Raw genomic sequence first — 11,656 nt, 5'->3', positions numbered from 1 at the left:
AAAAAAAAAAAGTTTAAAAATAAATAAAAAATTTAAACTTCAACGGTTATTGGCAGTGCTTTGTAATTTTTTGGTCCAGAGATGCTTGTTTGAACCAAGCAAAAGAATGTTATGTTCTCTGCTTGTTAGGTCTCAATGGAATTGAATGGGAGATGTATTCCTGGTGTTCTGGTGCTGCTTGTGAGTCTTTCTTTTCTCACATGCTTTATAATAGTTGGCCCTTTGCCACTACCTCATCCGAGATGCTCTCCTTCTAGAGGGACAGTAGGAGGACTGTGGCACGCTGAATGACAGCACTGTAAAAGGGAGGTGAAATTTAATACTGCTAGTTGTGAATCATTGAACTTGGAAAAGCAACTGTAGCTTATGCACATGGAGGAGTGTACTCCTGGTAAGTTATTAGTGCTCAATGAAAAAACTTAGCAGTCACTGCAGGAAGTTCTAATGAAAAATTAGGTCAACAAACAACTTTATCCAAAAGGTAAATGCAAGGTTCTTCTTGAATTCTGAATGCTGTACTGGCCCTTGAATTTAAAAAGTTATAGAACAAGAAAAAATATAAAGAATGATGACAGCTGTTATAAATGAGAAGCAAAAGTCTCAATTTGTAGCAAAATTTAGATTGTTTTATTTTATACAGACAGAGCAAAGCAGCGCTGGGGAGACACGAGTGGTCACCGCCTACTCCATGCTCCACCAAATCTCAGTTTGCAGCTTCTTCTTATAGTGTGGTCCCTCAGGGTAATCAATAATTTTTGTTTTCTTGCTGTCATAATTTTGCCAGGCAAGCAGTGGTGGCCGAAATAAACATCCATGTGAAAGTCTCTAGGAGTCAATCTCATAGATAAGCATCTGGTCTTGGTAGATAAAACTGGCAGAAATCGGGAAGTTCTGGTCTTCGTAGATAGGCAGTCATTGATAAAACAAAGGCAGGAAGTCTGATTTTGCAAAATCTATCAGACCATTGGAAAGCCTGATTTTACAAACTTGTAGTAGATACAAATTATTTAGAAACTTAATATTCATAACAGGGGATTTAAAACAGAATGATTTAATCATATTTTTCCTTTGTCAAGTGTCACTTCAGACCTTAGTATTTCGGTTTATATAAACCTCAATACTTTTATGATTAACACAAATCTTTTATCAATTATCACACAGCCATGGCTGGGAATGGCTCTGTCTGCATTAACTAATGCTATTCTCTACTGGGAAACCAGCAAACAAAACAAAAACCACAAAAACCACACCAAACCAAACCAAAAAAACTAAGAACCAATTAAAAAAACCCAAAAAAACCAAACCCCAAAAACCCCAAACCAATACCCAAACAACAAAAACCCAACCCACCAACCAACCAAACACCGCCACCACCCCCCCAACCCAAAACCTCAAACTTAGTGGTATTTCAGTGATTATTTTTGTCTCAATACCTCCAGGGACGGTGACTCCACCATCCTCGTTCCAATGCTTGACATGGAATGCTTAGGCATGGCTCTATGTAATTTTTAAACTTTTCCTATACGTTTTCTTCCACTTTTCAGGGTAAACACTGGTACTTTTTGAGACTCAGTCACAGGACGCTGCACTAAACACCAGTCTCCACTGAGAAGCCACCATTAAGAGTGGTTTAAACGCTACCAGCCTTATCATTTTTGATAAATAAACCACTATCTACACCCTTGCTTTGGCCACATTATGGGGGAACACCTACTCCTGAAACTAAGCTTTGCATAGCTGGCATTTCCACCACTTCCAGCAGCAAAACCCGTCGTGCTTCGTGCCGCATTTCCTTTTTGCCTTGCTCTTTCAAGAAAAAGCCACCACACCTCGCACCACAGAGAGAACACTGACGCTTTACCAGGTCTGCCCCAGGGCGGCAGGGGAGCGCTCCCGGGACCCAGGGGAGCAGGTAGATACCGTGAGGCGGCACAACCACCCGCGCCCCGCCCGCCGCTTCCCGCCGCCCAGATGGCAGGGCGCCCCAAACAAACATGGCCGCGCCAGCCCCGCCGCCGCACCTGCCAGGCCCCAAGATGGCGCCGGCCGCCGCTGCTGTGTCAGGGGCGGCTCCAAGATGGCGCCCGCCCGCCCCCGCTGCCAGCATCCAAGATGGCTCCATCAGCTTCTCCCACGTAGCCCACGTTTAGCCCGGCCGCGCCGGCGCCCCCAGGCGGTGTCTGCCCTCATCAAAGATGGCGGTGGGCAGCGCCGCTGGTCACTAGGCTTCCGCCGCTCGCTCTGGTCACTAGGCTTCCGCCGCTCGCTCCTCGCCGGGCTTCGGGGCCGACATGGCAGCAGCCGAGCTGGAGTACGAGTCCGTTCTCTGCGTGAAGCCCGATGTCAACGTCTACCGCATCCCGCCGCGCACCTCCAACCGCGGGTACAGGTGAGGGAGCGTGCGGCGTCCGCAGTCGCCCCGGCCCGGCCTGGCTCAGCCTCTGCCCGCAGGGCAGCCGGGGGCTGGGCTGTGCCATGCCGTGCCCCGGCCTCGCCCCGTGGGAAAGTCGTGCCCTGTGGCCGTGAACGGGTCTGGCCATCCCCTGAGCCCCCTCCAGCCGAGCTCTGGAGGAGCTGACGGCTGGAGCTGCCTCTTGTGGGCGAGTGGTCAGCACCTGGAGGTAGAGGAGCCTCCGCTCCGTGCTGTGGAGGAGCAGGGGCTGCTCTGTTAGTCAGGGGCAGGAGGTCAGGGCACAGCTCTTCCATGCAGAGCTGATGTCTGCTCCCGGTTTGCCGAGTTCCCGGGATGTGACGCTGATGTGCTATAACGGCACGTTGGATTTGGCCTGGTGGCTCTGGCGGTGGCGGGGAGGAAAGCAGGAGGAATTCGGGATAATTTTAAGAAGAGGCTGCAGGACCAGCAGTTAGAAATGCCTTCTCTGGTCAGCCAAAAGCAGCAGAGTGTGACTTTGTGAGATGTGCCCACAGACCTGGTGGAGAAGCGGGTTTGTGTACTCCCCGAACCTGACAGACTGTAGGCGGATGTTGTGCCTGGTCAGGGATGTTTGCTCCCAGTTATAAAATCCTGTAGATTCTACAGCCTGCCAGAGTTCAGGAAGTATTTGGACAACGCTCTCAGGCACATGGTGTCATTTTTGGGGTGTCCTGTGCAGGGCCAGGAGTGGTTGGATTCAGTGATCCTTGTGGGTCCTTTCCAACTCAGAATATTCTGTGGTGCTGTAGTTTGGGGTTTTTTTCTCTCTTTCTTTTTTTTTTTTTTTTCCTTTCACAAGAGTCTGTGGCAAAGAGTATGATGGGTCGGTCAAAATGTCCGTGTGTGTGTTTTGCCTGGTGTCAGCTGCCTGTACTCTGTTATTTTACAACAATAGGGTAGAATAATGGAGTGTTTTCAGTGTGTTACTAATTAATTTTTGGGGTCTTCCCAGTGCTCACAAAAGTCACTTTTGTGGATTTCCTGTTTATGTGAGTTTGTGGGCTTCTGTCTCCCTTCTTTTGCAAGCTTATAAAGGTGAGGACTTGATGTTCTCTGGACTGTGTCTCTTTCCCTTTGCCAGTCAGAATTGTGTGTCAATTGGCAGCAACAAGAGAGGAGCTGAGACCCCATGTCTTATTCTGGGAGGGAAGTGCAGCAAGATATCTGCAGGGGTTGAGGGTTTGGGAGAAGAGACTTCTGTTGAAGTGGCTGGGCAGAATTGGACAGGTTGACTGTGGTCAGTGATCAGCTGCTCTTTCTTTCAGGGCATCTGACTGGAAACTGGACCATCCAGACTGGACAGGACGTCTTCGTGTCACCTCCAAAGGCAAGACTGCTTACATAAAACTGGAGGATAAGGTTTCAGGTAAGGGAAAGGCTGTACCTTGACCAGGCTGTGACTGTGATTGCTGCCGTGAGCCTTTGTTTCTTAGCCTGCCCAGAGCTGTGCATGGCAGCCCTGGCCATGCTTTAGGAAGGGGTCACCCTCCTTAACACCCGATTCTTTGTCTGCAGGAGAACTTTTTGCCCAGGCTCCTATAGATCAGTACCCTGGCATTGCAGTGGAGACTGTGGCAGATTCCAGCCGCTACTTTGTCATTCGAATTCAGGATGGGACTGGTGAGTTGGGGGCCAATGTATCTGCCAAGGGCTAGGGGTGGAGGGGACCCAGGTGGAGCTGGGAGTGTGCCAGGAGGATGAAAATGGTGTTGGGAATGCTGAAAAGGTCAGGTGGTGTGCCTGGAGGGGTCTGAGGGCAAGGTAAACAGAGCAGGTTCTCTTCTGCATTGCACGGAGTCCAGGGGCTGGGCTGGGAAGGAATATTTGATTTCCAAGCACACCCTGTGGGAAGAAGGGACAGTGAAGGCTAGGGACAATGAACTCCTGTGAGCTGCGGGCATCTAGCTGCAGGTGTGCCAGAGAAAGGTACCACAGAGTGGTTCAGGATAAGCAGAGGGTTTTGTGGCCCAGTTGCGGGGCACCTCCAGTGACTCCTACTGTCTCCTTGCTAGGACGAAGTGCTTTTATAGGCATTGGCTTCACGGATCGGGGTGATGCCTTTGACTTCAACGTCTCTTTGCAGGATCACTTCAAGTGAGTTTTACCTTCCTGGAATGCTCTTTTCCCTCTAGCCTGTAGAACATGGTGGGTGGTGGTCTATGTTCATTTAGCACAGGTTTCCTTGGGGTGGCCCTGAAACGCTGCTCTGGCAAGGGACGCTTGTGTGTGCTACCAGCTGTCATGCAGGCTGAGATCCCCTGCAGGGTCAGATCTGTAAGTCCTAAGTTTAGAGTCTGTGATGCTCCAGGTGCAGTTTTAAACAGCCTCATGGATTTGGGGTGGTTCCAGCTTTGTGCTGTGTTACACCAGGAGTAACACCAGGAGTAGGGAGGTAGCTGGTTTGACAAGGCAAGGTAGTTTGGAGGCATGCAGAGAGAAACCACACATTTTTCTAAAACACAGTTCCTTTTTGCCACAGGGTCTCATGTCTTCCTCTCTTCTTTTTAGGTGGGTGAAGCAGGAGACTGAAATCTCCAAGGAGTCCCAGGAAGCTGACACTCGTCCCAAATTAGACTTAGGGTTCAAGGAAGGGCAGACCATCAAACTAAACATTGGGGTAAGCAGACCAGTTTACTCTGCTTCTTTCTCAGGATGTGCCGATGGATACTCTTCTTTATACTTCCTTTTTTTTTTTTTTTTTTAAATACAGAACATGACATCGAAGAAAGGAGGAGCAGCCAAGCCCCGTGTGTCTGGATCAGGGGGCCTAAGTCTGCTGCCACCCCCACCGGGAGGCAAAATTACAGTCCCTCCTATACCTCCTCCTTCTTCCACAGCCATTGCCAACCATGTCACACCACCACCCGTGCAGAAATCCAGTAATGCGAGCAGTGCAGGTAAACCTTAGCACTGAGCCAACAGTCTGTGTGACACTGCTTCGGTGAACCTGTGTTCAGCCTTGTGCCAGCAGTGCCCTCTAAGACATGGTGTGTCCCAAGGATTTTGGTCTCTTTGGCAGCTCCAGTGTCCCCAGTGCAAGAAAGATGTGGACCTGTTATACTGGGTCTAGAGGAGGGCCATGGGAATGGTCAGAAGGCTGGAATACCTCTCCTGTGAAGAAACACTGAAAAGGTTGGGGTTGTTTAGCCTGGAGGGGACAAAGCTCTAGGGAGACCTTTCACTGTGTGAAGAGAACTTGTAAGAAAGATGGAGAAAGACCCTTTTATCAGGGCTTGTAGTGACAGGGCAAAGGGTAGAGGCTTGAACTGAAAGAGTATAGATTTAGAATGGGCATAAAGAAGAAATTTTTACCATGAAGGTGGTGAAACACTGGAACAGATTGCCCAGAGAAGCAGTGGATACCCATTCACTGTAAGTGTTCAAGACCAGATTGAACAGGGCTTTGAGTAACTTGATTTAGTGCAAGATGTCCCTGCTCATGGCATGGCAGTGGCACTAGATGAGATGATCTCTAGAGGTCCTTTCCAGCTTAAATAATCTTATGACTCTGTAATAAAGAGGTTGCTGCAGTCTTCTGGATGCTGTGCTAAAAGTGGGACCATGCAGAGGTGTCTGGAGAGCTGATCTCTTAGTGAAGGTAGAGACTTCAGCAGTGTTGTCCACAGATTTAAATGAGAAGAAACCATAAGCTTCTGGATAGGGCTCATATGCCCCCAGTGTGTGGTTTGCACTGTTAAGGTGGTGCCTGTTTGGCAGCTGTTACAATTGCTGAACTGGGGTAGAGTCTGAGCTGTATGTCTGCTGGGAGAGGTAATAAGTGACAAATGTGTCAGGTGGTGTGCTAAGTGGAGACTGAATAGTTCCTGAAGACTGTGCACTGTTGCAGTGTCAGCTGGAGGTGTGCACATGCAGCAAAAGAAGATGCTGTTGTAACAAACCCTTCAAAAAGTCTGACTTCTGCAAGGAGAGCTGGAGTCCTTACAAAGATTTTCTGCCCCTGCATCCAGGATTTTGTTTAAAGTGACAGTTAAAATGCCTGTTGGGGTTTTTTTGGATAAGCAAATGTATATTTTTTCCCTCCTGCCTTAGATATTCTTTTAGACTTAGATGCTCCTGCAGCTGCATCCAAGGCACCAGTATCAGCTACCACAGACCTCTGGGGAGACTTCAGCACTGCATCCAGGTAAACTGTGATGAACTGAACACAAGAAAGGTAGTTAAGAAGTTTTACTGGATCTGCTAATTTGATTTTCCTTTTTTTATTTCAGTGCTGTTCCCAATCAGGCTCCTCAGCAGTCCAACTGGGTCCAGTTCTGAATGATCAAAGCAGTGGAATTGGACAAATTGATCACCTAGAGGCACCAAATGGGATCAGAGGGGGCACAAACCTCTCTAGTCTTCAATCAAATTGGGACAATCCTTCATTTTTAGATCAGACCTTCACTTAAACTATTTTTGATCCCACTGAACCTAAAGAGAACACACTGACTCCTCCCAGGATGGGCAAGGAGGAAAGAGGTAGCTCCACTTGGCCATTACATGGTACATCCTAGCTCTTTTTCCCTGTCTTTCCTTACAGGGAAAGCAAGGATCTTGAAGAGAGTGGGTACAAGAGGAGGCTGGGTAGGTGCCTCTGGGTTCCTTGTTCTTCAGATTTTCTCTGGCCAGGCTGTTGCTTTTTGTGGCTGCTTTCAGTAGTGACTGCAGTCCCTAGAGCTTGTGGTGCTGAGGACAGCTGCATTTGGCTACACCTGGTAAATGGAACCTCTAAGGAGATAGGTCTTGTCTCAACACAAAACCCTCTTGGATTACTGACATCTGTGGTGAGGAGTGACCCCATGCACACACTACTCTTCTGTCTTTGGTGCAATTCTTGGTAGTGCTGCATGTCCTCATGCTCCTGTGGGAGGAGTCGTGCAAGTCCTTGAGTAGACCTGCAGCTGTTGGGCGGTGTAGTTCCAGGTGGGCACCTCATCTCAAGGCTCCTGATTTGGCTTGCAGGTTCACTGGAGGAACTTTTCTCATTTTAACTCATTTCTCCCCAGGCAAAGGCCTCACTGTCACTGAGCTGTTTTAACTGGAAATAGCTTTAAGAAAAGAAAAGCCAATTTTTATGATTTAGTCGTTACTTGCACTAGATGACAACCAGGCGATTCCCACCACTCAACATTTCATGTTCCTGCATCACTGTCCTGAGCCCTGGCCTTGTGTTGTGACTTGGCACTGTGTTACAAGTATTGCATATCTACAGTAAGAATTATGGTGGGACAATAGATTATTCTCTGATGAAGGGACAGTCTCCTTCCCTTTTTCAACTCACTTATTCAAGCAACAAATGTATAGTAGGCTCAGTCCTGAGATCTGTGGGGACAAAATTCTTCCACCTGTGTTCCTTATTATGATTTTTCTTCTGAGTTCATCTTTCAGGGATGTGAGCTGGTTATTGGAACTTAGATTTTTGTTTTTATTTTTAATGTGTCCAATCCCCCTCTATTTCCTGTGTGGTTAAGAGAGTTAGAGGTAAAAAGCCATGAATTTCTACTTTTTTTCTTTGGGAGAGTTTCCCAAGTCCCTTCAGTGTGGACACTACTTCATCTTAAGCAGCTGAGGATGTGATCTGGGGTGTAAGTCTTGATTGATTACTCTAGGCAAACTCACAGGGCAGGCTGGAGACCTCACAGTGCTAAATTGCTCTACCCTTCATGCTGGTGCAGAAGCCAAAACACTAGCCGAGAAGGTGGTCTCAGTGGCTCTTGGACAGCTCTACCCAGTTACTGGAAGATTAGGGCTTTGGTGCTTTGCTGGAAGGCTTCTTCCTGTTTTGAACACTCAACACAGCAACACTTTTGTGTTTCTAGCACATCTTCACAAGGGAATGTTTCCCTTGCGGCAAAAACTTTCTGGTGAGGCTTTAAAAAGAGTAGTTAGACATATGCACCTTGTATTGGCAAAGTTTTGTTATTTTTGTCTGGCTATAGTGAGGGCATTTTGGAGACAGTTTCACTTAGACCATCTGTCTGGGGAGCAATATTCTTGAAATAGCTCTAAAGCTGCTGCAGTTCCACTTGTGGAAGTGGGGACCAGACTGCTCTTGGATGTATTTTAAGTAGTCATTTAACCCTGATTCCCTGGTTCTCTTGGTGTTTCCCCCTGCCAGCCCTCCCCTGCCTTCATAGTCACTCCTGCAGTCTCACTGTACTTCAGCTCCCTGCCTCCTGAACTTGTGGATGGCTGTAGTCTGCAAACAACATCACAGTCTCTACTGGGTTGGCATTTCGTTTTCTTTTTCTCTTTGTTTGATCACATCCTTGTCAGGTCCTGTCATTTCAACTATGTATCAATTCCCCAACCAAGGAAGTTCATGGCACCAATTAACAACTAACTAGGAGCCTCTTCTGTATTGTCTTAGTATTCTGGAGATAATATATTATGTATTTGAAAAGCTGAAGAAGCAAAAATTAAAGATATATGTATATAAAGCATAAGATGTACTGGTGCAAATGGTAATTAAACAAGTAATACTGGGGAAAAGTATGTAATGAGTCTTCTAAGTTGTCAAATTGTTTTTGCTTTGGAAGCCTCTAGGTTGAAGGTCTTGTCTCCAGCAAGATCCTCACAGCCTACTTATCCTTCTGCATATATCTGTTGTGGCCTGCAGACTGGACAAGAGCAGCTTCAGGAGTGATGGGTTCAGGCTCTTTCTGGGCAAAGAGGTAGGAGTGTGGAAGAAGGACACAGAAATGACACAGCTGTTCCAAATAGGGTAAAAAACTCACACAATACCAAACACGAATCAACAACATGGAAACAGGCCTGAGAGTAGGTTCCTGTGGGACTTGGTAAGATTGGGATAAAAATGAGCAAGTGAGAAGACCTGGTTGCTCTGATATTTAGCATCTCAGACATTAAAGGCTTCTACAGCCTGCAGATATTTTCAGAAATGATTCTTTCTGTGCTGGTAGATGGGAAACAATCTCTGCCTACTAGAGAGGTGGGCAAGGTGAGATGAGTGGGCCCCTTGTTAGGGGCAGCAAGGACAGGCTGCCTGGAAAAAGAGTAAGCAGGAAGGCAAGTCACAGCAGAGCAGGCAGGGGCAGAGGTCTCACCAGCAGAGGAGCAGTTCTGACGTACCTAAGCACAAGAGATCAGGTCAGGATGAGGATTTAGATAGCAGGATACATGGCCAGACAGGGCCATGGCCAGGCATGGCTGCACTAGCTCAGGCAGGGACCAAGTGTGAGACACTTCGCTATGATAAGGCCAGTGTTGCTGAGGTTTCTCAAAGCCAAACACCTCTATTACTCAAGCTGCACCTGAGTCCAGCCAATCTGCCAGGAGGTGAAGACTATGTTCAGGGCCCTGACATTGCTCTGTCAAGCCTTCTTGCAGCCATCTTACACAGCATGCTTGTTCCATGTTCCTCTGCCAGACAGCAAAGCTGTGTATATGGCTGTGTTGAAAGTACAATACAAATCTTGTGGCTTGGGTAAAGATAAGAAGTCTTAACCTTTTAAGTAAGCTATTTGAATTGTCAAACATTCTAGCATCTGTAGTGGCTGGGGGAAAAAGAGGCATTTTTTCAGTTCTAGGACCAAAGCTTTTACCCTATTTTGGTAAATAGGATGGGTATATTGTATATGTTCTGGCAGGGAGAAGATGAAGCATTTTACCCATAAGCTATGGTGGAGCTTCTCAGACTTTTCAGTAGGTACTTGCAGCAGAAAGAGCTGAAAAGCCTAAAAGGGTCTTCCTCCAGAGCAGGAGGATTTTCAGGTGAAGTTCACCTAAAGGAAGTGTTGGGATATACTGCTGTTTGTGCATAAAGAAGCACAGAACACTGGAAAGCAGTACATTAGGGATAGCTTAGGCCTATGTGGAGATCTTCCCAGGCCCCATGCCTTTCCTCACAGCAAGACCTGCTGTAATGCACAGCTTGGTGAGTCGTGTGTAAGTTTTCCCATTCTTCCAATTGGGGGACAGACTGTTGCGCACAGAATCAGGAAACTAGTGTCAAAGGAAAGATCCCATTTTGTCTGGTTTTTGGTTGTCAGTTCTTCTGTAGGAACTGTAGTTGAGGTGGGATGTATTTCCCTGCCCCTTCTCCCATTAATTATATTCTGTGTTCTGTGACTTTGTGTCTCAGAGCCATGCAGCAACTGTTCTTACCACAGCCACACAATGTGGATTGCAGACACAAACCTGCCAGATTTCACAAAGCCTTGGTGCTGTGTTTGGGCTCTTGAAGAAATGGAGAAGGACTATACATTGGAGGAAATCAAACAAAAACCAAACAGGAAACCAAATCCCCCAAAGTCTTCCTGAGCTTTGATAATGAGATAAAAGGATCTGAATCTGAATTTGCCCTGCTAGTCAGCATAAACCTACAAGGTTCTAGGAGGAAGAGCAATGGGGCTGTTAATGTGTATAAGCAGAGTACTGTGGCCCAAGTGGTTAACACATGTCATAATGCCTCCAGGTCTAGGTAGCCTGATGAGTGCTCATTACATTATGTGAACAATAGACTCACTCTGGAGACTGTTACTGGTGTCTTTATTCCATGATAATAACTCTGTCCATGCTAACAGTCAGGGAAAGCACATTGCAGGATGACAGCTTAATTTTGCCACCTGCCATTACTTATAACGGTATGTCCCCATCCCGAGCTGGGGCTCTGATGGACATTCCTTGAAGCTGAGTGTGGGAAGATCGGTCAGCAACAGCTGGACTGTGTAGTGGTTCCTGACCAGAGCTATGTTTTCCAGTCACTACTGGGATCCTGCAGTGGACTTCATGCATCACTTGTGTTTGGGGCAAGCTAGGCAGATAACTTGCAGTGAATGGCCTGCTCTCCCTTTTCTTTCCCAGGCATTGTAGGATGGCAACTCCTCTGTGTTGAAGCAGAGGCAGCTGCCTTGCTTAGTCGACTGGCTTTTCAAGCCTTGAAGCAGTCTGAAGAGACATTCCCTAAAGGAGGAAACCGCTTGTAACTTGCAGCCTTTGTGTTGAGCCTTGTGTGTTAGGCATGTTCAGAAGTGTGGCACTCCCAAGCCTATGTGCCCTCTCAAGCCTGGTCTTCCAGCCTGGCTGGTGACATCCATGATCAGGCGTCGAGTTCAGTCTCACCCGTGACCGTCTGCTGCCATCTGCTGCCGAATTCCTTTGTTGCGGGCTTTCCTGCAATCCCTGGGCTCAGCCACCGTCTCCAGGGACTGGCTGGGTGCCCAGCAGTCGAGAGGGTGGCAGGTGGGATGTAAGCAGACA

The 11,656-nt window shown here is 47.5% G+C and overlaps 1 protein-coding gene across 1 annotated transcript; it reads left to right on the top strand.

Moving 5' to 3' along the window:
• Positions 1 to 2,171: 2,171 nt before the first annotated feature.
• Positions 2,172 to 8,929, top strand: NECAP1 (NECAP endocytosis associated 1). Its single transcript, XM_033052169.2, has 8 exons — positions 2,172 to 2,389; positions 3,700 to 3,800; positions 3,950 to 4,054; positions 4,447 to 4,528; positions 4,943 to 5,051; positions 5,145 to 5,331; positions 6,485 to 6,578; positions 6,664 to 8,929. Exons 1-8 carry the CDS (start codon positions 2,292 to 2,294, stop codon positions 6,710 to 6,712), a joined length of 825 nt encoding a protein of 274 aa, XP_032908060.1. The 5' UTR covers positions 2,172 to 2,291; the 3' UTR covers positions 6,713 to 8,929.
• Positions 8,930 to 11,656: the final 2,727 nt, after the last annotated feature.

Source organism: Catharus ustulatus, chromosome 2, assembly GCF_009819885.2.
Source record: "Catharus ustulatus isolate bCatUst1 chromosome 2, bCatUst1.pri.v2, whole genome shotgun sequence".
NCBI classification, from domain to species: domain Eukaryota; kingdom Metazoa; phylum Chordata; class Aves; order Passeriformes; family Turdidae; genus Catharus; species Catharus ustulatus.
This window is presented reverse-complemented; position numbering and strand designations above follow the sequence as displayed.